Here is a 27,954-nt window from a genome sequence, read left to right on the forward strand (position 1 = left end):
ACAAAAATATAAATTTTTAATAACCATGTAATAAAGTTGCATTTTACTATGAGTATTTCATATATGTTATGAGCTTATATCTTCTTATATCCAGAGATGGATATATGTTATAATAATATATCCTCCTTTAGGTGACACATATGGTAACATAACTCTTGATATAGGGACATATATATCATATATATGTCATAAGTCATAGTATAGTAATTCATAAAAAGTCAAAGTATAGTAAAGTATAAAAAAATGTTAAGGTATAGTAAGGCAAAAAAAAGTCATAGTATAGTAGGGCATAAAATGTAATTGTTTAGTAAGTCATAAAAACGTCATACTAAAGTAAGGCATAAAAAAGTCAATGTATAGTCATAGTATAATAAGGCATAAACTCCACACAGAAAGGCCCCAGGTCCGGGAAGTCATAGTATATTAAAGAATAAAAACATCATAGTATACTTAGGCCTAAAAAAAGTCATCGTATGGTAAGGCATAAAAAACTCATTGTCTTGTAAGGCATAAAAAAGCTATACTATAGTAATTCATAAAAAGTCGTATAGTAAGGCATAAAAAGTCAAAGTATAGTAAGCCATAAAAAAGTTATAGTATAGTGAGGCATGAAAAACTCTCTGTATAGTAGGGCATAAAAAGTTATACTATAGCAAGGCTTAAAAAGTCATAGTATAATACGGCATAAAAAACGTCATAGTATAGTAAGGTATAAAAAAAAGTCATTGTATAGAAAGGAGTCAAAATATCATAGTATAGTAAGAAATAAAAAACTTAATTGTATAGTAAGGCATAAGAAGTCATTGTATATTAAGGCATAAAACCATCAAAGTATATTAAGGCATAATAAGTCATCGTATAGAAAAGCATAAAATGTAATATTATAGTAAAGCATAAAAAAGTCATAGTATAGTAAGGCATCAAAATTTCATAATAAAGTAAGGCATGAAAATGTCATTGTATATATAGTAAGGAATAAAAACTTCATTGTATAGTAAGGCATAAAACAGGCATAGTATAGTAAGGCATTTATACAGTACGTCATAGTATCATAAGGAGTCAAAATGTCAGTATATTAATGTCTGACAAGGTTTAACAATAAATATCATAAGTCATTATCCTACAGTACCATATTCAAAATAATTTCAGGACCACGAGCCACTCATTTTATTGATTTTATCTATTAGCGGCTCAAATGCCTTACTATACTATGACATTTTTATGCCTGATCACACTATGTTTTTTATGCCTTGCTATATGATGATTTATGTATGGGGCGGCACGGTGAAGCAGTGGTTAGAATTGTTGCATCACAGTGATAAGGTTCTGGGTTTGAATACCAGGCCCTGGGTATTTCTGTGTGAAGTCTGCATGTTCTCCTTGTGACTACGTGGACTCTCTCAGAGTACTCTGGTTTCCTTCCGCAGTCCAAAGACATGCACATTAGGTTTATTGGTGACTGTATTGCCCTACTGTGCTATGACATTTTTATGCCTTAGTATACTTTGGCGTTTTTTTAGGACTTATTATACTATGATTTTTTTATGACTTACTATACAATGACTTGTTCATGCCTTACTATACTATGATTTCTTCTATGTCGTACTATACTATGTTTTTTCCTTACTATACTATGACCTCCCAGGCCTGGGGCCTTACCCTACTAAGACTTTTCTATGCCTTACTAGAATGACTTCTGTATGCCTTACTACAATTACTTTTTTATGCCTTACTATATAATGACTTTTTTGATGACTTACTATAGTATGCCTCTTCATGCCTTACTATACTATGATGTTTTTATGCCTTACTCTACAAAGACTTTCCTATGGCTTACTATACTACATTTGTACGCCTTACTATATACTATGACTGTTTATGCCTTACTATATTATGACTTTTTATGCTTTACTATACAATGCCTTTTTATGCCTTACAATACTATGACATTTTTATTACTTACTTTACTATGACTTTTTATACCATACTATAGTATGACATTTTTATGCCTTACAATACTTTGACTTGTTCATGCCTTAGTAAACTATGACATTTTTATGCCTTAAGAAGGCTAATGACTTGTTAGATGCCAAGTTCACTTACACGTTCCGGCTTTTTACTTGCTTTATTTAACTGATCAACAGCATACTACTGTATAATTTGATTTAGTATATAGCACTGTTGCTTTATGCCCTTCCCTTTGATAATAATATTTAAGTGTTAAATTAAGGCTTAAGACACCCTGGACCAAACAATACCAAACCAAATGGATAAGGTAAAAACGAAAATGAATGCACTCAAAACCGTTGATTTGCAAACAAAGACACAAAAACCTTTAATTTAAATAGGAGGGAAAAAAAAGAAAGAAAAAAAAGAAAAATCACATAAAAAACTGTACTGAACATTTAACATTGACTTAAAGTTCTTAAATAAAAGACCCCCCCCCCCACAAAAAAATAGCTAAAATAATAAAATGATAACAAAGTGGGATGGTGTATGATACATTTTGTGCAAAAGAAGTATTAACTGATTCTTCCCAAACTGCACATTTCAATGTGAAGAGTGCCTCTCTCCACTCAGCTCTGCCCTCTGATGGGTAAACAGTGTCCCTCCCATAAACCTCAACATAGTGTCTTCAATGTAAAAGAACACAAAATCCAATAATAATAAAATAGATTTATATTTTAAATATAAATTTGTATACGAAACATGCTGTACATAATTTCAGAGATTAAGAAATCCCTTTTTTATTGACACCCAGGTCTGTCCGTTAACTTGTGCTTTCCTCACTCCCAGCAAAGTAATAAAACAAAAAAAAAAAACCAAGCAAAGAAAACCAAACAATATAACTCCCTGTTGCTTTGGATACAAGAATAAGAAAAGAAAAACAGAAAACAACACTGATCAGAGAGTCTGTTTTTCCTGAGTCAAGGAAGTTACAAACGTGTTTTGAGAGGGATAGTGACGCACTTTTCACCTGCCGCAGCGTCTTCACAGCCGAGACTGACTGGGCTGCCAAAAAGATTTTTCAAAAGGGGGAAAAAGCTTTGTACTGTATGTGTCCCTTGTTCAGATGTAAAGAGCTGAAAGTGGGAAAAAACAGCGCTGCAAGGACAGAAAGATGCAACAAATATGTGGCTTTAACAGCATGCAGTTTGCAGAACATACTTTAACCAAGAGAGAATAAAACGCTGTAAAGGGGGCATCTTTTGTGACGTTAGTCTGACCCAGTACTCGACGTGCTTCATAATGGTGACATTTTTTTTTACCCCCCTTTCAGTTTTCTCCCTTTGGACAAAAAGTCTTCCCACAGAATAAGTGAATTTCTTTCCCGTTATAGACCCTGAGAACGCTGGCCTCCTTTCAAGTTTCCTACAGGGGAACAACGCTTCTGAGAGATTATTTGGTGAGAAAACTAGCAGTCTTCTGATACGGCGATTAATGGTATGGCACAAGGTTACTTCAGAATCTTTAAACCACTGCAGACAACTGGGCACAAGGGGACTAAGCCCCTGGAACTGGGGAAACATTTAGGGCTGAATTTGGTTGGACTGCCAGCTTCTGTTTCGTCTTGTGTGATGTACTTCAACCCTCAATCAGTGTTTTTAGTTGCTTTTCACAGTGGTGGAACAAAGAGTGCACGAGTGGGAAAGAAACCAACCTAAAGTGACTTCTCAGGAATATTTCCAGTTCTATTACATATACAAAAAAAAAAAAGACAGCTATTGGTGAGATGATACAAATGTGATGACACCAAACAAATTGAGGGAGGGGTGGGGGTACAGTTGACAGAAGGCAGATTTCCAATTCGATATATCAGCACACCATATAGACAAACCCCGTTAAAGATATCTGTAAGACAATATTAATCAAATAAATATTCCACCTTTGCTTTCAGTATTTATTCAGCTTTGTTTATTTCCAACTAAAACGCTGGATTTAACTGTTTAACTGCAGTAGTAGTGGGTTATATTAGTAGTAGCAGGAGATGCAGAAGCAGTAGTATAGCAATGGGAGGGGCCGTACTGCAGGCAAAGAAAACAGAGCTCCCCACACAAAGCAGCCTGGGTCCCTGCTATTGAGAAAAGTCATAAGCTGACTGGATCTGATCAGAGAGGGCGTTATTGATCGGTCATCCAAAGAAAACAAACTCAGTGCCCCTTAAACACTGAGGAACTGGTGATTCTTCAAGTAAAGTAAAACCAAAAAGGACATTCCACTCACCAAAACAAAAAAAAGGCTTGAAGTTTCTAACACTCCCGGTTTGTGATCAACACAATTTTCACAGATTGGAATCACCCTCTGCTTGATCCTGATCCATGGACACCAGCTCTGTCCGAAGCCATCCCACATCTCTGTGTTGCTAGTCAGATTCAGGACTCATGTCCAGGCCTAAATAGACTGTAAACTAGCGGTAAAAGCACCACATGTTGGCTGGGATGGGAGTTTTTTTTTTTTTCCCTGAAACTTGCTCCAAGACAGAACTGTTGAGTGTTGATGTTGTCAGGCACCTCTGTAGGAAACAGGCCAGAGGACAAAGATGACATTTTGGTGGGATGTGTTTTTTTTTCCTTGTTGAATATGTGTAATGTGCAGGGGAATAGATGTGGAGGCTCCAGAAATTGTTCAATATGTACTGATAAATATTATTTGACACATGACTGTAGGTCCGGTGAGGATGGGGGAAAAACAAAACAAGGCTTATCATGGTTTCCACATATCCTTCACCTGCACGTACAGCAACAAACTGATCTTTTTTTTGATTGGTGATGCAAGAAAAAAAAAAACCTGCTGGTGCAGATGTTAAGTGAGAGAAAGTCAGAGGTGATCCTCTATTCTCCAGTATAGAAAAATAAACAATCCTCAAGCAAAATATCCCTTATAATTGCACTGGCCTTTCTGGCCTGTCACTACTGTCACAACCAAAAGGTTGTCCATAGAGACACTGAGTGCCTTTGTTTGGAGAAAAAAATGTACGAGTATATCATCAGGCCTCGTGAGTCTTGATGAAAGCTGACTTTGGCTGAAATCATTTCATGATCTGACATGCATCAGCTCAGCATTCAGATGTTTAACTCCTTTGGCTGAGAAGGAGAGAGGTGATGTGTATATAACCAAACCAATCCAGTATTGCAGTGGGCCATTAGAGGATTTACAAATCGTGGTTGCACCGAGTCACTTAAACTAGGGTTGATGGAATGAGTGCTGAAGGCTGGAATGAGTCCGGTCTGGATGGGCCAAGCCCGGTTCAGATTCAACCGCGGTGTGCTTTCACTGCAGACAATGTCACTCGGGGTCTCCCAGTGCAGACTCAGCGCAGGTGCTCAAGTAAAGGCAGCTCTGTGGATTCCTCTCGGGGGGTGGGGGGGTCCCCTGCAGTTAGCAGGGTTGGATCCATCGTTTGAGTGGCTCCCAGAGGATCTTGTATTGGACTGACCTCTTGTAGGGGTGCAGGGGGAGTAGACTGTGAAAGACAAGAGATTAAAAAACATCACCATCAATTTGTCTGTGAAGACTAGAATTACCACCTCACGCTTGTTTACCTCTGCCACTCAGACTCTTTCAGGTTACAACCCTGTTCATCAAGAGTCACAAAATATCATCTATTTGTGTAAAACTTTGTCATAACTGCTGCGTGAAGTCTTGAGTTATGGCTAAAAATGAATTTTGTGAGGTCACAGTGACCTTGACCTTTGACCACAACTCTGTGTGTCACACACACACACACACACACACACACACACACACACACACACACACACACACACACACACACACACACACACACACACACACACACACACACACACACACACACACACACACACACACACACACACAGGCTTTGTCTACCCACTCAGTGGTTTTGCTTATAATTTGGCAAAGCTTTGCATAATTCTGGGCCACTTCCTGTTTGTGTTCCTCAAGTGCAAGAATGTTGAAACTATTCACTCAGTGCTCAGTTTTAGTCATGAGCAAGTTCACTGCTGTAAATAAAGCATGCAACATGAAATTGGTAGGTAAAAGATTTATAATGCTGGTTACGGTTCAGCCCTAGATTGTAGGATTCAAAATTCTGTTAATGACACATGATAATGGCATCATAGGAGTCGGCAAGAACTAATGATCATTTTCATTTTCATTATATTCACATTTCAGAGCCTGGAAGCAGATAGTTATTCAGCATTATTCTTTTAAATCGTGACTCACAACAATTAATAGATAATAAAATGGTTACTGATTAATTTTCGTTGGTTAATTAGTTGACATTGCTATTACTAATACTGTGAAGCTAGAGCTAGACAAGAGACAAAAACAGAATGGTCTCTGAATACATTTCCTGACACTAGCCAGACCATATATGTTGGATTTTCTCTTATGCAAAGGAACTCAGGGGAAAGGTGGATAGATGGATACTGATCTTAAGGAGCCAGTATATTTCATCAGAAGTGCTTGTCAGATGGTTGCATAGCTTCGGAAACCCCCTCCCTCCACAGCTTTCCAGTGTTGGATTATGGGAGAGCTGTATACAATCAGTTACATTTCTGTAACCTTCTGAAACTTCACTTGCACTTCACACTGTGATTGGCCAGCTGTGTAGCGATGAGAATGTGGCCAGACCTTGAACTCTAAGCTTTTTTTTTTTTTTTTTTTTTAAATTGACCATTTTATTCTCCGGGCTGGACATGACCCTGAGTTTCACATGAATCAACAGTAAATATATTGACAGTCTCCTCACCTGTGTGCGTATGGTCTGTACTGTTCCTCCTTCCCCCTCCACTGCAGCTGGTCCGTTAAAGCCCTTCCTGCCTGAAAAACTCCATTTGCCAAAGTGGCACTCATAGTGTAATCCACTGCCCTGGCTGAGGCCAGCCCGCTGGCCCGCTCTGTGCCCGGAGTTCTCCAAGAGGCTTGCCGGGCAGAAGCGCTCTGGGCCTGGTAGAGGAGGCTGAGCCACAGTGCTGCTGAAGGAGAGCTGTGAGCTAGACAGCTGCTGGCCCAGAAGCCCCTGAATGGAGGACGTACGCTGCAGGGATGTGAGCAGGCCTGCCTCCATCCTGCCCTCTGACTGACTGAGCAGAGCTAATGGAAGAGGTTGGGGGTGGTGAGGCCAGCTCTGGGTTGGACCTACAGGATTGTCTGTACCTGAAATGCAATAAAAGCCATTTTGTAAATATGTTTGTACCTTATTATAAGTTGTAAATAAAAAACTCTGCAGGTGTAGTTTTTGAGTGGGCAGTCCTGCAGGCTAAGGAGAGCAGTGGTTGCTTTTCGGTCTTACCCATAGAGGGCTGGACAGTGGTGATATGCGGCTGGGGAAGGCTGGAGGCTGGTGTACTCTGGGTGGTGTGAATGGCTGGGTTGGTGGAGATCGAGGTGGAGCCGCCTCCACAGTCCGAGTCTTCAATGTTTCCACCACTGTTACAGCCAGCACCACAACCTTTCTGTAACCTGCAGAGGGACGTATATTAGAATTAGGATGTTCACAGTAGCATCACTGTCCCTGAATGAGTTGTTTGTATGCACATCACATGCGGTGAAGACCATGTACCTGTCCCAGCTACTTATGAGCCAGGTGTAAATGTTGTGTGGGCTGACGGGTCCTCCCCACACAGACCGGAGCTGGCTGTGCCCCCCAGCATATGAGGTGGTGAGGGGGGACACGTAGATGGGGTAGCCAATGGGCTGGTCACATGAGGAGTTAATCATATTCCTCAGGGCCTGTTTGGCGTTTTGAATGCTGCCACGCTCTGGGTTCCGATTACGCAGGAAAACCAGCTCCTGCTGTTGCCCCGCCCACAGCCCTCGCACACACTCTCTGTTCACCTGTAGGGGGCAGCACAAAGACAGGTCAGGAGAGGAATGGAGAGGTGGAAAGGCTGAATATAAATAGCATAACCATTATCTGGGTAAGAGTGTGAAATGCACCCTGAGCTTAAAGCAGCTGAATTTCATACAAAAATAGGTTTAAATAACTAATAAACTAATGCAACAATAACCAATTAAACAAGCCATCATAACAAGACACCAAGTAATACACAGAAAGCGCTGTCACCTTGATGACTCTGAAGCTGAGGAACCTCTTGTTAAGCATGATGATCTTGTACTCATCGCTGCCGTCATCCATGATGTGGCGCAGTGCCAGCAGGGAAGGCATGTTTGCTAGAATAGCGCTGCGCCACACGGGGTCGCCTTCGTGTGATATCAACATCTTCTCCTCGTTGGCAGTGATGGCATCATACAGAACCATCGGATCCTCATACTCATCTGGAGATGTAAAGTGGTCCTGGAGGGAAACACAGATTACAGGGTTGGTCTCGGTTCAGTGACAAAAACAGTCATTATTTTAACCTCAGGGCTGTTTTTTTTGTTTTTTTTAGTCTGAAATGCTAGAATGAGAAATGCTACCTGATGCAGTTTGAGGGACATCCGCACTCCAGGTGCCACGACTCGATTCAGCAGGTCCATATCTGCAAACACCCATTCATCCCTAGGAGACGTGATGCGAAAGTCTCCCTTGAAGAGTGCATGGAGGCCATAGAGAAACGGCTCCAGGCTGTCAAACAGAAAAACAACTATAACTCTTGCATATTGCTGGCACATATTCAGGCAGCGATGGATGATATTAGCCATAGTATGAGATGTGGTATTATAGGCCTGGTTGTCTCACCTTGCAGACATGCTGTGGGAGGCTGTGCCCAGAGCTCTTCTTCCCAGGATACACAGCCCAAAACAGAGGTTGACAAGTGGAGAATCTCTTTCACAAGTAACCGGCTACAACACAATAGAGAAGTTAAGATAAATTAGAAAACATTGTACATTTAATGTTTTTTTCCTTGCCTATTTTTTTTTTTTTTTAGAATGTATTTTATTTTATGCATAATGAAGATAAACCGCCCCACCCCCCCAAATGCTAAGCATGAAAATGGATGATACTAGCTGTCCAATCAGTTAATTGCAGGGGTGAAAAGTTTCATGTAGAGAGAATCCCATCTTTTCAAGATTTCCACTTATTTGTCTTCAGTTTCACAACGTTGATACTAATTCCTTGATTTACAGATTGTTTTAATTTTATGTTTGGATAAATGAGGGTAGACTACATTTGATTACAGCTCTGCCACGCACAAGAATGTGGATAGATAGTAGAGGAAAAAAAGACAATAACTAGTGGGATCCAAGTGTTGGAGAGTGTCTAACCGTTTGACGCCTGCTGTTGCAATACTGAATCCAGTCCAGGTAAATCATGCAGAATGAGGAGGGAGTAATGCCAGAGGCCCTGTGGTCATAGTCCTCATCGATGTTCAGGTTGAAGGTGGGGTCGCTGTCTACGTAGTTAAGCCCGAGACAAGGCCGCAGAGCCTCCTGAATCGTCTCATTAGTCAGCCATTCTTCCAGCTTAGAAGATCTACTCACATAGTAGATGATGCTCTGTTCCAGGGAACAAACACATGATCCAAATTATTTCTGTACACATACAGAAAAGTCAGCTAAAATATTCCTGAGTTTTCAGCAACTAAAAAAAAAAAAAAGACATGTCATCATGTCAAGTGTTAGCAGAAATCATGATTTAGGAACAGAGAGCAAAAAAGAACTCCTTTGATCAACAGCTTACCTTGACATAGTATGTGATGAGGATTTTCCGAAGGTCAAATACTTGCAACATGGAGGCTGCGTTGTTGTCGCTGATGCTGTAGCCCTCTAGTACGTATTTGGTAGCGGCCACCTCCCAGGCCAGCCAGCGCTGTCCAAAGGCAGCATTGAATGACAACATGTGGGGCAGGTGACCAGGTTCACAACAGCAGCATCCCTCGTCCTCCTCCACCCCCTCTGTGATGGCCTCTACCTCCCTCTGCTGACAGTAGGTACCTGGACAGATGTGAAACAGATGAGGATCAGCTGCCCAAACACTTCCCTGTATATAGTTGCTTAATTTGTCACAGATTGGTACTTAAAGTAAAATGTACAATTACCATGAATTGAAATAATTTTGATTATAATTTTACTGGACTGGAAATTCAAGACTACAAGAATAAACATAACATCAAAATAACTAATCTTAAAATAATTCTGATTTGATCATTTTACATTATGAAGCAATGTTTTACTGTCAAGTGACAACAAAGTAAAATGACAAAACACTCAAATACTCAATTGACATGTTCAAACCAGCAGATAAATACAAAACTGTCAGGCCCATCATCCCCTGCTGCTAACCTCTGAACTCTAGACCCCTCAGTTGGAACGTGACAAGGCCATTGCCGATCTCGATGATGTGCACCAGAGCATTGAGGTAGTCCGACGCGAGGATGAAGCAGTCGCCTGTGCTGTAGTTGCCCCAGCGGCCGAGCAGCAGGTCTCCACACAGGCTGTGCTGCAGAGAGCGCGTCAGGTGCTCGTAGAAAATTGAATTCAGATTGTTGTCATCAGCACCTTTAAGAAAAGAAGGGACCGTCACCATAACTACAGAACAACAAAAAATGAGTCAAATACAGATGATTAGATGGTGAAAGAACATTATGGCATTACCTGGGTTACGGTCTAACTGAGTGGCAAGTCTGGTGTTAGAATGATCGACCCGCTTGGTGCTGCGAACATGTCAAACCACCATTAGAACTCAATGAAATACTTAATATTTGGATTGTATGAACTGTAGTGTCACAAATTTTTTTTTATCAAAAACATACTTGTAGTCACGCTCCCAGAATTTTACAGGTCTGGTGTATGAGGTGACAAACACAGCACTGCCTAGGACAGGATTGAGAGGGGTAGAAAATATGGCAGAGAAGATAGCCTGGACAAAAAGCACAGCAGAGTCTGAAGTAACATGAGTTAAGGACATGTCATCAACAAAACTGCAAGGGGTGAAATGTCTTTCATAATATCTAAGTCTAGTCCAGGTGACTGGAAAAGAACATACGATGCATAGGAGAAGAACAAAATAACTGATACATCATGTACAATAATGCAATTTAACACAATAATCACCCAACAAACAGTAGGTTATAATGTTTAGTGTATGTTGAAACTGTGGCAGATTTTGAAGCTATACTTTGCGCTGGTGCTGTATTAGATTGTATTATACTTTAAAGTGGAAACTTATGTATCATTACTGTCACAAAATTAAACAAACGGATACGGGGCACAGCAAAGGGTTGAGCAAAGGCGTGGAAGGCTGATCCCCAGGTGATCTGCCAGGGGGCGATGTAAGTCAGCACAAAGCGAAGCTTGTACAACAGGTCCCACATCTGAGAATTCAAAGGACAAATCAAAATATCACAAAAAAAAACTATGTCACCAGCTTCATACAACTACAGAGATACAACAGAGATTAACATACACATGTCCACTGTGGATAACAAACGGCTTCTGAAGTAGAATGAAGTGAAATTAATTAATATTATTCATGACCAAAATTCAAAGCTGATATTGCGTATGTTCTAACCTTGCTGAAGAGAATGGACATGAAGTAGTAGTCGATAAGGAAGGTTTCCGAGAAGTGTGGGTAGTCAAAGTGGAAGAAGAGTGTGGTGAAGCACAGTGTGACGTACTGCTGTGACGGGGCACAGAAGGACGAACGCAGCAGTTTCATGCCTGCTACTGAGATGAAGAGAGCTCGGCTGCTGGAGGCATCGAGAAAGACAGAGAGAGAATCAGTGTCGCATATTGACATACACGGCTAAAACCATACATTAAGGAATGACATGAGATCTCCAAACCCAGACGTGACCTGCTTGTGCTACAGTTTAACTGAAAAATGTATTCACCTTTACATAGACTACTGTACAGACTGGCTGGTTTACGGATTGAAGAGGAGAAAAAAAAACAAAAAAAAAGGGAAATGAGTGAGGAAATATATTTTCTGTATCTTGTGCTACTGAGCACACCCTGCAGAAAGCAATACACCTGGGGGTGGTTCAGCATGTCTATAAATTTTATGTTCTACATTTCCAACACACACAGCTAACAATACATATCCCCAGGGAGCAGAGATGGAGAACAGCGTAATGTATGGATGTGAAATAGTTTGGAGACAGAATGAGGAAAGGCTTACTGGATGTCCAGCTCTTTGTGGTTCTGGCCCACAGTTCGAGCTTCTGTCGTTAGGGAGTTAAGCACCACAGCAGGGTAGATGAAATACTTCTCCACACACTGAAGCCACGCATACAGCTTCTCAAACCACATCAACTGAGCAGCATCTGGGGCAAACAGAAAGAAAAACAATCTTACACACTTGTTGAGAAAATCCAAGGCCCAAACTCTGGCTTTCCCCTTAAAGCTTTTCACCGCTGTGAAATAAATCTGGCAGAAAATTATTTAAACTGAAAAAAAAGTAGAAAAGATGTTTATACAATGGGTGGTATGGTGTACTATTTCTGACACCCCTAACTCTTATCAAATACTGGAAATGGATCTGCTCAGGATGATATGTGATGCCTGGAGGGGAGATACAGGAGGGCGCAGGCTGTACCATCATGTACGCAGTGTGAAGTTATTTCATACTGCCAAAACAGCCTTAAGATAAAATAAATAAAGTTGTACTGTAACTGTTTCAGTTTTTATTCAGCTACTTCAGTAATAATATTTATTGATTCTAGGTCTCAGTGGTACCCAGTATCAGGGATATCTCCAAATAGGCAGCTATTTAATTGTTAAAAAATAATTACACGGTTTGGTGCTGTTGCACTCTGTACAGCTCCCCAAGATATGTTTGAGGTTTAACTAGTGAGCACTACTTCAACTACAGTAGTTTCACTTACTCTATGCAGCTTTTTCCAGCAGGGATAAAGCTGCATGGAAGTTTTCTTCTTACTTCCATGTGCATGTTTCTGTGCATGTGAGTGAAGATAAAAGAGCAATCAGACACTCACCTCGGACCTCAAACTGACTGTACTCTCTGGAGCGGAGCACAGGGTGAGCCAGGCAGAACCATGGCAGCTGTTTGCGGAGCTGTGGCAGGAGATAGTGTGTAATGAAGCCTACAACTCCGGCCAGGATGTACAGGACAAAGCTAAGAGCAGGCTGTGAATTGAAAGAAAAAAAAGAGGAAATTTAGCATGAAAGGTCTATGGTCATTTGTCACTGACACCCTGTGAACAATGCGGTGTAATAATAGGATCAAAAACTCTGTTCCAACTAACTTGTAGAGCGATGAAAACTGTGCTGGCACTGATGGCAAAGGTAATCACAGCCATGAGGGGACACATGACAAGGTCTGAATGAAGAATCTCTTTCTACAAAGAGAAAGTGAGAAGGTGCAAGAGTATGACTTTAAAATTAATGACACTATGAAATCAAAGTGAAATTGTCAGTCTGCACAGGCAAGTGAAGGGTGATCTTTACCACAGAGTTACGCAGCTTCTCAGGAAGAGGGTCCTTGATCTCCACAGGGGGTTCTTCTGGTGTTCGGTTCTCCAGCTCAGGGAATAATTTAGACCGGACGAGTGACCTGATGTAAGTGGCAAAAAAATCCCCCCCAAAAAAAACCCGCACAAAAAGAACCATGAGAACTAAAGCAAAAAGTTAAGGACTGACATCACAGGCAGCATAATGAAAGCAGTATATCAGTAGCACAGCAGCAGCAGCATCAGTCTTCCATCAATGTCAATACACTTGATGCATTAAGGCACACTTCTGTGTGTAGGCCACTTGTGTTTTGTCGGTGCTCTGAATCCAAAACAGTCTCTTTAGTTATGCATGTAAAACGGAAGAAAACAGACTTGAAGTCATAGTTAAATGAGTAAAGCTTGAGTAAAACACAACATGTTGCACAGCCTATGTAGACAGCAGACAGACACGCACGCACGCGCACACACACACACACACACACACACACACACACACACACACACACACACACACACAGAGCATTCATCTTCAATAACTTCTAAGACCACGATTGACAATGTCAGTCACTATACTAACCACAGGATGGTAGGATCACTGCTTTGGCGGCTGAGGTGGTAGGATAAGGCCAGGAGGAGGCCACAGAACACGGAGAACAGTACTGGCACATGGGCATCCCCCCACGGTGCCTGATGAAAGCAACAAAACAAAACAATATCAAATTGAGGGCAGTCCATATCATTTCTGACTCTGATCAGAAGCTCATAAAAAGAAACCCCAAAGCACCCCTTCTTTAATGTCCAGTGTCTCTGTTCCACTTACGTTGATAGCACCGAGGCAAAATCCGTACAGCAGAGCAGCCACCAACACGCTGCGTATAAGGCTGAACAGAGATGAGAGGGGGCTGGTAGTGGCTGAGGAAAGAGACACGGAGAGAAAATCAGGGAGAACCTAAACACAAGTCCTCAATGATGTGCAGTGTTTAAACTACCAGACTGTTTGCATTGACATGTTCTTACCAGTTCCACCAAAAATGTGCATGTCAATCTGCTCCAGCAGACACATCACAAACGTATTGACCTGAGGTAGCAACCCAAACAGGAAAATGACTGGGAAACACAAGGCAAACACTGTTGGACAAAAGAGAAAAAAATATTTAAAAAAAATGTGAGGAAAGAATTGAATGGTGGACATACACCCACAACCACAACAACTGAACATTTCTAAATTTTGTGAAACATTAGAATTTTCTATCTGCTAAAACTCTCCAAGTTTAAAACCATTAATCAAGCCAATACACAATGCAGTGATTTATAGCTATTCTCTAACTATATTACTACTCCAATATAAAAATATGTTGACAGGTGCTTAGTGTGAGTGGTGACCTGAAAACCTGGTACAATGCTGATGTAAGGAGCCATGTATAAAAACTAACCAATGAGCATATCCCTGACACAAAGCAGGAAGTGTGCAGAGAAGAAGGTGACACCATAGAGGGAGAAGGGTTGCAGGCTTCCAGAGCGCCCAGATAGGTCAAAGATCCAGATCATCACACAGCACAAGCAGAAGTAGACCGGCCGACTGTACACAATGATCCAGTTGTGGCCCTTTCAAATAACAGACAAAAAGACGCAGTCGAAAAACTCACATGAGAAATGCCTTGTTTTGGATTAAGTTTTGAGAATATTTTAGCATATAAAGATGTAACCAGTACTCACATGCATGGGAGAAGCTGCATCTGGTTGTACACTCTGAAACAAAGAGGGCGGGACTTTAAGCTTCACAGGTTTCACATACATTTTGCATGAAAACAAAAACTTATGAGAAGCAAAATTGACAGGCGGCCTGCCTTAAGACATCCCAAACACAAGATAATTTGATAGTTGTATTGTACATTATAAACAATAGAGAAGATATGTTAAACTCTTTAAAGCTAGGCAGACGCTGTCTTGATTAAGCCTGATTTTTTAACCCAAATCAATCACCCCAAGCTAATTTTAGAATTGAGCAGAATTTCCACCAGATCGGTTTTAGTTTCATGTTCACGTTGACGGGGGTGTCACAGAACCTGATTAACTGCCAGAACAATCAACAATCAGCTGTTGAATGAAATATATGGCATGTCCGAAATTTTGGTCAGCTCTCCTGCAGTTTGAGCAAGTCTGCACAAAGATTTCCCACATGTCTGCTGTTAAATGATCCGTTATAAAACAAAAAAGCTGGTCTTAATATTACTGGAGCAGTGTTTTACATCTTGTGGCTGCTGTAGTTTTCAGAGGCTGTGCTGTCATACAAATAAAATGGAACTTCACAGCAAAATAGACTGACAACATTGACTTCAGACATCTTCACAGCCATTGGTGAGTCTATTTTGCTTTTTTTCTTCTTGCTTTCCATTCAAAGTAGAATTGCACAAAGTAGCACTGTCTTTCTCTTTTTTATCGAGGTTTTGCAGGATGCAGACATCTTGTTCAAATAAAACATAATTGTTATTGTCATTGCTAAAAACCAAAATTGATTGGGTGTTCTTTGTTCAGCTCAGAGTGAGTGCCCTTGTCATGACTGGTCAATCAAACTGTACAGTGTGAGTGTGGAAGTTTTGTGATTTGGTTGTGCAGAAAAGTGTGATTGAAACGTGCATTAGTATTTCTACTCCAAAACAGATGAATTACTGGCACTGAAATTAGAACTGAGCCAAACCATCTCCCTCTTTTTTGTTTGAATTGAATGCGCTCCCTCTGCTCCTGTAGACACTCACTAATAACTTACTTCCACTTACATCCTCAGAACTAGGGGGGACCTAAACCTAAACTCACATAGACAACTTGAGGGACAAATTAAGGAAGAAGGTTGGCTCTCTGTTTAGGAGCAGGTCCTGTCTCCCACTGTGTAGTAGGAAAAGGATTGTGGAGGCAATCTTTCTCTCTTTTTGTAGTGGATTATGGAGATGTTATTTATAGACATGCTCCCATTTCCAACCTTAAACATCTGGATGCTGCCTATCACTCAACTCTCCGATTTATCACTAATGATCCATATGGCACCCATCATTGTGTCTTGTAGCAGAAGGAGGGCTGGCCCTCCCTCTTTATCAGGCAAGATTAACATTATTAATTGACATGCTGATACTGATAGGCCAATTCAAAAATGTGGTTTGAAGTTCCTATTTCATCCTTTCTAAACCGCCAGATGCTGTGCTTTAAGCATTAGATCTTCCGTCTCACGTATGCGCAGGTTGAGTATTTAATATCAACAATGTCTCCGGTGACCCCAGATGACCCGAGAGAGGGTATATCTGCCAGTGTCATCAGGGAATCAGTTCCTTTACATCTTCTCGCTTCTTACTGCGGTGCTTGTATGGCCAGATGATGCCATGATCGTTGCCCCTCTCGTCTTGGCCTCGAGCACCTGAGGGAGGGCCTCTCCAAGCTCCCTTGCATGGATTGCAGCTTTATGCCCCAGGCATTATGGACCACCAGGCTGGCGGAGGTGGAGCAGTTGCTCGGTGAGGAGCGTCTCCCCTCCGCAGAACAGTTGCTTCCAGCTCAACCTATCTATCGCAGGCATAAACGGGTTGAGGCGGCCGTGGCTGCCCCTCCTGGAAAAGGGCTAAAACTGAAAAAGGTAAGCTCTCTTCTCAGGTGGAGCAACTATCAGTGGAGCTGGCCCAGATGAAGTCTGTTCTCCTGACCCTGTGTCCTGCTTTCAGATGGAGGATTTGGAGACACCTGCTCCGCCCTTGCCTGAGTTGCTCCCTGTGGAAGATGTCTCCACAGAGCTGTGCCCCTTCCTGGCAGGCTGAGGGGCACTATGACTGCCCGCCAAGGCCTCTCCCTGCCAATGCCATCATCTTACAATATCTTCAGAATTCAAGAATCATCCAGGACCCAGCAAAGGCTTTAGCTCTGAACCAGGATTTTTAATGATATTAACATGCTAGAGCTACAGGCGATGTATTTGCCAGGGCAGAAGAACCAGGCTGCAGACTTCCCGTCAGGAGGACCCGAACCAGTACTAAACACTTACATGGAGGCAGTCAGAAAGACTATTGATAGCCCCAGAGCACCTTCCATGCGTTTACAAGTCGGGGTGAGGACCCAGTGCATTGCACTGTACTTATAATTATGGAGTTTCTGCAGTCCCTCCTAGATGATGGTCATTCTCCCTCTACATTGAGGGTATATGTGGCTGCTCTGTGTTTGTTATGATGGCCCCAAACGAGGTTGCACTCTTTCCATTCAGCTCCTGTCCCATTGGGTTGTAGATGTGATCGTTAATGCATATAAGGTGAATAATCATAATAATAAGTGTCACTCTACCAGGAGTGTATTCACGTCATGGGCAGCCCTGAGAGGGGTACCCCCTAGAGGTCATATGTGCTGCTGCCGCGTGGGCTTCACTGAGCACATTCTCTAGATTCTACAAGGTAAATGTGGCCACCCCACGTCCTCTGGGCATCGAACTTCTGCCACGTTCCTCTGCGTCTGCGCTGTAAGGTACAGTATGTACTCAGGATTCTTCTTGACATTGTTGGTACTGGTCATCCAGTGCTTAAAGCACCGTCTCTTGTGGTCATCCATTTATCCATCCATTCATAGAACCTTAGTTACATTTGTAAATTTTGTTTTACTGAATTGGGAAGTTACTGTTTTACATAAGCTATTAAAAAAAAAAAATGTATTACTTATGAGTGTATAATTTGTCATCTTGTGTGTCTTGTATATTTGAATGCATACTTAAATGCATTTAAACATACACTCTGGTTGTTGCTTATATAAATACATGTCTGAATGTATCTTTAAATCACTGAAATTTTGTTTTTAATATTTCTGGCATTTATTTATTTTCTGTACTCAGGTCTTATTTGTAAATGAGATCTTGATCAGAGTGTGACTACCTGATTAAATAAAGAAAATGTGCAAATAAAGAAATATAGAGGTTATGTACCTTCAGTAAGGAGTACTGGCAGCTAGCAATGACCAGGCAGAACTGGAAGACCCAGATGTCCCTGAAAAATCCCTGGAGCAGCAGTAGGAACCCCAGGAAGGCCACCAGACTGGCCAGCACCACAGCAAACACATTTTCTCCCACTCGCCGGTTCCTGGCAACAGAATTCAGAGAAATCAATATTCAAACAACTTAACCGTGTTGTTTGCCCTCTGTATACACACCATGCTACTTCATAAAAGGCAATTAACATGAACTGAAAACTACTGGGACATGTATGTTTTAAAACACCTTGATTAAAATAAGCCATTATAATGTTGGGGCGCAGACGCATGGCAGTAAAGGGACTACACTATCATACTCTAATGCATCCTGTAGGAGAAAATTTTCTATTTACAGGAGTAATCAGTATCATAATCATGTTTATGTTTTAGGCTTTTTCCCTGTGAGTGTTTAGGCTTGGAGCAGCCTCAAGCAGATATAATCCCCAAGGTAACACTGAGGAGTAAACCACTGTCACTCAAAGTGTCTTCTTGTACGGTGAAAATATATAAAAAGTATCTTTTATTTATTAGATGGTGTTAAAACTGACTGAGATTACAACCATAGAAAAGAATTATGTTTTGTTTCCATTTATGAGTAGAAAGAGAAAATCGTCATCACTGAGATACAGAGCTCAGGATGTAGACTTAGAATAATTATCTGTTGTTATCTCTCATCTTCAAGGGCTTCCAACCAACAATTGTGTCTCATCACAGATAACCACAATAACATCAGTGATCAGCTGTATGTAGACAGAAGCACTGTGGTTTCAACTGCTCTCTGAAGTCAAAACCAATATACAAATGGTTGTGCATCACCATGTGCCTGGTTTGGGTTCCGAACAGTCTGCATCTGTTTCACAGAAAATAACTGGCTTTGCTCATACTTTTTATTTATTTGTAATATCAGGAGGACATTCACAACAGATACACTTTCTTTCTTCACCTGTTTTTTTTTCCAAATTCTTCTCATGCACTATTCTTTGTATATTAGTCATCAGTCACAGAAAACTAAGTACAAAATGCTTTGCTTTATTTTGAATAACAAGTTAGAAAAGATTATCATCCTTTCTCTACTCCTACAGTTTGTCTTACCTGTCCAATAAGGCCAGAAGAGCCAATCGATCATATCGAACCCTCAGCCACTTCCCAGGCAGCACCCAAAAGCGATAGTATTGTTTGGGTTTGGCTTTCTCCTCAATCATCAGAGTGTTTTCCTGGGACTCTTGTAGAGACTCGTGATCCAGCTCAAACTACAGATGAGGTGATAAATATGTGTGAATTCAGAAGTGGAAACTACAGGCACATCTGATGCTTTCCTTTTGAGGCAGAGAGCCCAGACTTATTTATATGACAGTCTACCTTAGATAATTTGCCACATTAAACAAGAAAGACTGCTAACCTCGGGCATTTCCAGAGGCACCCTGCGCACCTGCATGCCCTGTAAAACCACAGGTCTGGGCTGGAGCATGGACAGGGCTGGTGCCCCTTCTTGGACCTCAGTGGAGGTGAAGCTTGAGGACTGAGACTGCCTCTCTCGTTCCCTGCAAGCATGATATTTTATGGCTTTAATTGTACCCTTTAGTCGTGGCTTTTTAACAGCAAATACATCTTATATTCTTGAAAAAAGGAAATAAAAAAACTTAACTTACTGAACTGGGTCCTCATAACCGCCTCCAGCAGGTCCAAACGTGTAGGACCTCTTCACTCCTGTTACACAACAGAAAGAAGACTGGAATGCAGTAGTTTCAACAGGGAATAACCTGGCTGCTATATTATATAGCCAATCTCCCATCAGATAACTCTCATGCTTCAGAGACGCTATGGAAATCTTTAGGGGACGTAAATACACCTGACTGTCACAGCTACGTTTTACGACAGATGTGGGTGAATGTTGATTTTTTGGTATGGGCATAGTTGATGTCTTAGTACCTGACAAGTTGTGAGGGTTACTAAATGCCACCTCTTCCCTGCCTGGCTGGCATGGTTTAGTGCCCTTTCTCTGCGGCGGAATGATGCATCTATGCCGCTGTTATCAGAGTATCTCAGGCGGTCAGTAAAGCACGCGTTATAGGAATGAAATTGAAAACAGACGGAGAAACAAGTCTGAAGCCAACCGACCCTGTGACGTCACAGGTTATAGCACTGCAAGATGCCGGCGCACTTGCTACTAAAGATATAATGGGGCTTCTTTTTTCTTTTATATGTGTTTGTTGTTATGTACTTGTTGATTAGAGTGGAAATCAGTTTAGTAAATCATGTTAACTTGAGTGACTGCTTCATATCCATGTTAAAAGACATTTAGGGAAATATACTTGTTCTCTTGCCTCGAGTTAGTTAGTTAAATATTTCAATATAAATTATTCTATATTTAACTGATAGACATGAAGAAAATGTTGTTGAGAATATTAACTTTATGACAATCTCATTTTCTCTCAAGATGAAAGAAAGTAAGTACATTTCCCAAAATGGTGACCTACTCCTTTAAAGCCAATGACTCACCACTCTCATCATAGAAATAGTGCACTGCTCCCTCTGATGTGTCGTCGAAGGTGGAGGCCTCGTGGATGCCACTACGGGGCAGTAGGAGCGAGGAAGCAAACTGTAAGGCTGAAGGAAGTGTGCGAGTCCGTGAATGAGAGGATGTCCGAGCCCGCTGGAGGTCCTGTAGGCTACAGCAACAAAAAGAAAAAAAACAAACAAACAATGTATTGACTAACATTGTTTAACATGAGCTCAATGAGTCCTGCTGAAGGCTGGCATGTCCCCTGAGTGGTAATTTCAGGTAATTAATCTGTTATCATTCATTTCTCCCAAAGTTGCTGGGAATATTATATGTGAACTCCCCACAGTAGAATTTTTTTTATTAGGGATTCTAATTCTTACGTTCATCATGCCGACAGCTTTGACTAATGCACACTTGGTAGAGACTGAAAAAATATTAAAAGGCACAGTTGAGGCAACGCATCAACTACAACCTTCACCCAGGTTTTCTTTTCAACTAACCTTGGAGGGGATCCCATGGTGGACGGGGGCGGTGTAGGGTTGCTCCCAGCATTGTGTCTCCTGCGGATGGCCTGGGTCCTCTTTACACTGCTGACTGAGTCGTGTTTGCCCCCATCCTCTGGAGCCATGGCTGTAGAAGGGTTATCAGTTACATCAATGCACCGGTTTACATTACAGTGTCAGTGTACACACAACAAGGTACCATTTGCATTAAAAATGGACACCAATATCTAACATTAGCCTATTACTGGATTTTCCATTTGCCATTGTAACATCTGCATTTAGTATTGTATTTATGTGGTTATCCAAACCAGACATATACCCATACCCAGAATTACTTACTGATGAGACATATCATATCACAAAAAGAACAAAGCTTAACTAACAATCAAACTGTTTCCTCTGCATTTATCCAGGCATGGAAATCCTAACTGAATCCAGCAGGAATTAAATTATTACACACTGCAGGAAACCTATAAAATTTTCATCACACGATTTAATGTTTTTGTAAAGTTATTATATTTGTCTATTTGAGTAATATTTTCTTCATCTTGAAATCTGTTTTCCATTCATTTCATGGTTTGTAAACTACAAGGCAGAGTCACAAATATATCAGTAGTCAGTACTGATCTGCAGTCAGTATTTGAGAGGTTTAGTTGCGCATTAGTGACTCAGATTTACTTTGAAAGGAGACTGACTGCAAATCGCACTCAAACATTCAAACAACTAAATTTGTTCAGAGGCAAGGTCTGTCAGGCAGCAGATCTCATCCAATAACTTTACACTTTCACTACTCTCTTTCTTTAATTTCTTAATTTATGTTAAATTACAAAAAAAACTATTTTTGAAAGTTGTATATGTTTTTTCAAATGTATGTCTTTCAACTTTTGTAATTTTGCCAACTTATGACATAATCACCATCTAACCCTTTATATTTTTCATAATAATGCTGACATTTTACAAGGGTATGTTGGAAATGTAGAGGCAGTGCAATTCAAAATATTTTTCTATTATGATCAATAAATTATTTCAAGTCAACAATATGAGCCACATTTTTATCTGTGGATGCCTTACAATGTGGCTCCTTATCTGAGACTCTCCAGGCCGGCTATTGTTCTTAACATACTGAAAACACTGCTCCATTCCAAGATTGTGCCTTCACCATCACCAAAAACTAGAGCGGAATCTCTCAAAACACTAAACTCTAATCCACTGATTATAACACCAACTCACCTCCTCCCACAGCTCCCTCTTCAACCAGCTCTCCTGCCCTCCAGCCCATCTGGTTGCCAGTCCAAGAGCCTCCGAGAGAGTCCAGCCGATGATGATGAGTTCCAGGGAAGCTATCAGTATGAATAGTGCGGGCTTCCAGATCAGACTTAGAGATGGTGAGAGTTCGAGGTGCAGGGGTGGAGGTGGAGGGCATTGTAAGCAGAGTAGAAGGCAGAGCTGCCGTGTTGCTCTGGCCTCCACCTGCCCCATCCATACTTAGCACTCTTGCATGAGTCTTGGCACTAGCTGTGCTAGAAGATCGCTGAGCAGCACGAGCATGAGAGGGGCCAGCAGTTTCAGGTAAATCCCCTTCCCTTGGAGTGGGCAGTTGAGCAGCAGGGGGGAGTGGGGATGTAATGCCAGTGTTAGCGAGGTCCGGGGAGTAGCAGGAGGTAGAGGAACTCGAGTCATCATCGTCGTCGTCATCATCATCGTCCGAGCTGTATCGTCGCTGGGAGCCCAGACTAGAACCAGCGCTCATGTCACTGCCATCGTCCTCGTCGCTGGAATCCTCAAACAGACTTTCACTGTATGCCTTGGCACCCAGCCGGTTGCGCACTGGGATGTAATCTCTGTGTTGTCTGTGATTGTGATGACGCCTGTAAGAGCCACAGTCGAAACTACTGCTTCCTGCCCCGGCTCGCCTTCGTGGAGCTTTCCTTCGGCCTGGCCTGTGCCCCACACTACTGCCGCTGGCCCGCAGCAGCTTTAAGTCTTTAGGGCGCACTACCTGCTGGGCTTGCAGAGCAGGCTGGTCAGACAGTAAGAAGGGTGTAGAGGATATGGGCAAAGCAGGCTCGGAACACACAAGACCCAGGGCCAGCCCTGAGGGCACTGAATTGGCCTGCCGAGGCGGGGGTAGAGGAGGAACTGAGACATTTCTGTTTAAATCACAAACCTCTGAGTGGCCACTACTTGAAGGAGAAGAGTTCTGGAGAGGAGGGGGCTGTGCAATATCAGAGAGTACAGGGGGCAAATCCTCTCCTTCGACAAGTGTCCTGTCCAGCCCCTGGCTAAGTGAGAACTCTTTGGAAGGGGAACGCAGTAACACGCTGTCTGACAGGTTATCTGTATCACTGCCACCCTGTCCTGCCAGATCCTCCGTGGGCTCAGGGAAGTTAGAGCCTAGCGCTTTTGCTGAGGCAGACAACTGTCCATCTGCAGGCCGTGGCTGGCTGAACGAAGGGCTTTCCAGCTGAGTAGAATCAGTTTTTTCACTGCGGTAACTGCTAACAGTGCTCAGCGTCTCACGGTCTGTGGTGGCTCCACCTGCACTGAAACAGCTGTCCGTGGAACCTGCAGCTAGCGCCACTCCGCTACGGCTGCCTGGGTGCTCAGTCCCAGGTGCAAACACCACGGGATCAAGGCCCAAACCCAGGAGATTTTCACTCAACTCCTCACTTAAGCTGCTCTTTATTAGTGGACTAAGGGGAGTATCCCCCAGGCTCTCAGATTCAGCGGAGGGGCCAAGGGGAGAATAAGCCCCCAACCCATTGTTCTCAAGACTCCGTTGAGACAGTTGTTCTGGTAACTCCTCAACTTCCTGCAACTGTTCTTTCTCGCCTCCGTCTTCTTGACTGGAGGGTGAAGGGGGGATAGACAAGCAGTCTCCTGGTTCTCCAAATCCAGTCGACAATCCAGATGCTCCCATGAGACCTGGGAAATCTCCTCCCAGACCAGCGGCAAAGCAGGACTGGACGACACTGGGAGCTCCTGCCAAAATCAAATTGAAAAGCGCTTTGTAAGATTGTAACACAGAGGTTTGGAATTCTGCTTCTCTGCACCCACAGCTGTTTTTATTCCTTTATCTTATTTTTTATCTTATTATAGATTTGGACGCATGCAATACCATTCATCCCAATGGACAGGATTAAGAGTCATGCCTACAATGGAGTGAGAGTACTGGGTCCCTATTTTCATACAGGCAGGATTAGACACTGTTCAGTTTGCATGATGCTTGTTTCTGGTCACTGATTAGTAGCAGACTTACTAATAGTATCCTGGGAACTCTGGCGTAGGATCTCACGGTGAGCTGATGTAACAATCACATTGTTGCTTCCCTGTTCCCGCAATAGCTCTTTGATATCTGGGGTAAAAGGAAAGAAGCCACACAAAAAGCAACACTGCATATTTAACTCAGAGTGACCTGATGCACAAATATAATTGTGTAAGGACAGTGTACAGAAAGACTTAAGATTATACATTACATACCACGGTTAAAAATAAACATCTGTCAATTCTGATAGGCAGTATGGTACCACAGAATTCAGGTACTTACCCTTAGTGCCCCCTGAATCCTCCAGCTGGGGCAAGAACTCCTGAAGAATAAGGACAATAAAACAATTAAAAAAAAAAAAAGAACAAAATACATAGTTGGGTTAGTTAAAATGGCTAACCCACATCAATATATATATATATATATATATATATATATATATATATACTGTATATATAAACAGGCACATTACAACATTTGGCTCAAATGAAAACCTTAGCCCAGCAAATTGGCAGGGGAACTCATTAAACATTTTCTAACAAGTAGAACAGCAGAAATGATGAGGAGAAAAAAAAGGACTGCATGCTACTGTAAAATGCAGCAAGCCTCACCGACACCTGGTTCAATCCAAACAGGGAGTGCTGTGAGCTACAGCGCACTGGGGGTGTTGAGTTGACCTTCCGAAACACAGTCATCTCTACACCAACATGACTATCCCTGTGAAGAAGTTACACAAACAGAAAATTAAAAGGACAGCGGATGCGGTTCACAGCATTGTGATTTTCACATTTTCTCCAAAATTAGTCACAAAACAACTTCTTACCTGTGCTGATTCCCATCGTGGACACCTGAACCTTCATCTCCTTCTTCTGTCCTTGGGGCTTCAGCTGTGAGTGAGGCCTGCTTCTTCTCTATAATCTCCCCAAGGTCGAACATAGCATGAAGCCTGTAGTTCACCACCTTAATGGCTGTGAAAAAGACTGCCACAACAGCAGAGTAGACACCTGCAACCACCAGGCTTGCAGGAAGAGCCTGAGAGGGAGTGAAAAACACAATGACAGCAACTGAGACTAAGTACAAAAATGAGATAATGAAATCCAGCTCAAGGAATGCGTGCCAGGAATGATTTGATAATGGCTGTAAATTCCAAAAAAGGTATCAAACTAAACACAGTATTATGTACTTAACAGAATGAAAGCAAATACCCATTGCTCGTTTCAACAGGAAAGTTTACAGTCCACTGTACTCTTAAGTAATTTCTTAATAAAGATGGTAGAAATGAGATATGCACCACATTTAAACAATTTTTAAAAAAAGCAATTCTGCAAGGTAACATTTAGAAAAATTAGTTTATAGGGATTCATGCTGAATTTGGTGGTTCTTTTATTTATCATTTATCATAACCTCTTGTGAAAACATGCTTACCATGTACAACAGAAAGGGGAAGGCCAGAAGAAATATCCAAAGGTAGAGGTGGAAGCAGTTGGAGAATGTGCTCTGATGGGGGTCCACATACCAGCCTCCTGTCAGTGAAGCCCACACACCCTGCCGCAATATCTGAAGAGCTTGGGAACCCATCTCCACCTTCAGGTTCAACCAAAAGCTGAAATGCGTCCTCCTCCTAGGCTGTAGCTCAAAAAACTGTTCAGCAGTTGGAGCCACAGTATTTTGTGTCTATGATAGCACTTCCATTGGGGATGGCAGGTTAACCAAGACTGTATCATCAAGGACAATAGTTCTGTGTCTTGGATATGTATACTTCAGTTGAGGTCGAGAATCCTTGCATATTCTTGTGCCAGTATGTGCTCCCTCCCTGCACCGACGTTGCCACACTCTAGCCTAATCCTTGTTGGGTAATCAGGAGAGTGACTTTTTGGCACATTGGTAACCCACTGAATGTATGAAAAAACATTCATCTGTAAGAAAGACCAAAACTGGTTTGTTTCCTTATATGAAACATATTTCAAACATTGCATTCAGTGGGGGAAAATGAATGCTAGGCAATAACCCATTTGTGAAATTACACTGAAAATCACATAATAAGTTTTACTGTTGTAGCAGAAATCTGTCAGCTTCCCACATGCACATATCAGTTGTGAAGATCGGCACCCTAGAGTGTCTTTCTAGTCACTTTAAGTACTTCCTTAAATCCACATAATGAATACAGTTTCCTCTTAATTCAATCCAGTTGGTCTTGAATACGTTTAGCAAAGGATGACAAGATAACGTTTGTGCGAGTCAAACATTAAACTTGATCATTTACCATTCAAAACTTACAGATTACATCACAGTAATAATCAATTGACCAGTTACTAAGGTGAGTAGTAGAATATTTTTAACTGATCACTATAAGGAAAGGTGAGACTGACATAAGCTGACACTGGCACGCACTACAGTGATTAAAATGACCGTAGCGTTCGTCAGTAGATGTTTTCTAACCAAAGCAAAGCAATAGAGAAGCTAAACAACATAGTTTATAAGTTTTTGCAGATTTCACATAGGATGACAGCGCTTAAAACACCATATTTTTATGTCCAGGCCAGTGCTGTGCCAGCTAGATTAAGTTTTCTGACTGACATTAGCAAGCTAACACACAATTTAGCCTAGCTTACGAATATACCTGTGCCTTCCCGATCGGTTAAATACGACCTGCTTAACCACTAGCGCCTTAATCACCTCGGTGAATATGAAATATTATCGATAGCAGCAGTACACCACTGCAAACAGGCTGACAAACGTTAATCATCATTAGATTGCTTGAAGCTAGTCACCGGCTAATGCTAGGCCGCATATATCAGCATTTCAGCCTGGGTAATGTCCCTGTCGTTAGCACTGTGACTAACACCAGCCTACAACAACAAGTTAGCTTAACCGCTGGTTGCTAGGTGAGCGTTAGTTTAGTTTGTCACTGGCTAATGTTAGCTTAGGTTAGCTTGATAGAATTCACAATTGTGCTCACAGTAAAATGTTTTCCACATTTGGATGCCAGCATCGCTTACAATTAGCATTAGCTGTCCAGCTTGCCTCATATCCTCCTTCCGCATCCAGTCCTTGCAAAAAAAATCTCAGAGCTTTCCTTCTCAGGATGCTAGCGAGCAAGGCAACCGCCTGAGCAAAAACTAGAGCTTCACTTTCTGCTGGCGCTGGCTAACTTATCATTGTTTTCAGACAGTCCCTCATCCTCTTTGGCATCAGAGGTTGCCGGACATGTAGCGGAAGCGGAGGTCCTCTCTCATGATGAACGACAGCTGTTTCTTGGCACAAACGGTGCCTATGTGAAAATGTTCCAACAAGCTAGCTGACTGAGCAGCTAGCGCTAGCTAACAAGTAGTTGACACACACACGCAT

The 27,954-nt window shown here is 41.9% G+C and overlaps 1 protein-coding gene across 3 annotated transcripts; it reads right to left on the reverse strand.

Annotated features, from left to right (window-relative positions):
- Positions 1–2,310: 2,310 nt before the first annotated feature.
- LOC130182355 (pecanex-like protein 1) lies at positions 2,311–27,934 on the reverse strand. Of its 3 annotated transcripts, none has more exons than XM_056397210.1 (36): positions 27,606–27,934; positions 26,032–26,522; positions 25,430–25,638; positions 25,218–25,323; positions 24,889–24,928; positions 24,601–24,696; positions 22,572–24,323; positions 21,339–21,468; positions 20,835–21,004; positions 19,985–20,042; positions 19,735–19,876; positions 19,428–19,585; positions 18,292–18,445; positions 15,063–15,095; positions 14,780–14,951; positions 14,364–14,474; positions 14,167–14,258; positions 13,924–14,033; positions 13,342–13,447; positions 13,140–13,232; positions 12,870–13,020; positions 12,053–12,197; positions 11,444–11,618; positions 11,138–11,246; positions 10,686–10,815; positions 10,528–10,586; positions 10,216–10,431; positions 9,614–9,867; positions 9,199–9,429; positions 8,672–8,775; positions 8,410–8,557; positions 8,057–8,287; positions 7,553–7,827; positions 7,283–7,452; positions 6,740–7,146; positions 2,311–5,464 (listed from the first exon to the last, which is right to left on the reverse strand). In XM_056397210.1, the coding sequence occupies exons 2-36, from the start codon at positions 26,182–26,184 to the stop codon at positions 5,312–5,314; spliced, it is 6,843 nt and encodes a 2,280-aa protein (XP_056253185.1). In that variant the 5' UTR covers positions 26,185–26,522; positions 27,606–27,934; the 3' UTR covers positions 2,311–5,311. The 3 variants fall into 3 exon arrangements, with proteins under 3 accessions (XP_056253185.1, XP_056253183.1, XP_056253184.1); XM_056397208.1 differs by having other exon boundaries at positions 11,444–11,621; XM_056397209.1 differs by having other exon boundaries at positions 11,444–11,621; positions 27,566–27,934.
- Positions 27,935–27,954: the final 20 nt, after the last annotated feature.

Source organism: Seriola aureovittata, chromosome 15 (genome assembly GCF_021018895.1).
Source record: "Seriola aureovittata isolate HTS-2021-v1 ecotype China chromosome 15, ASM2101889v1, whole genome shotgun sequence".
Taxonomy (NCBI): domain Eukaryota; kingdom Metazoa; phylum Chordata; class Actinopteri; order Carangiformes; family Carangidae; genus Seriola; species Seriola aureovittata.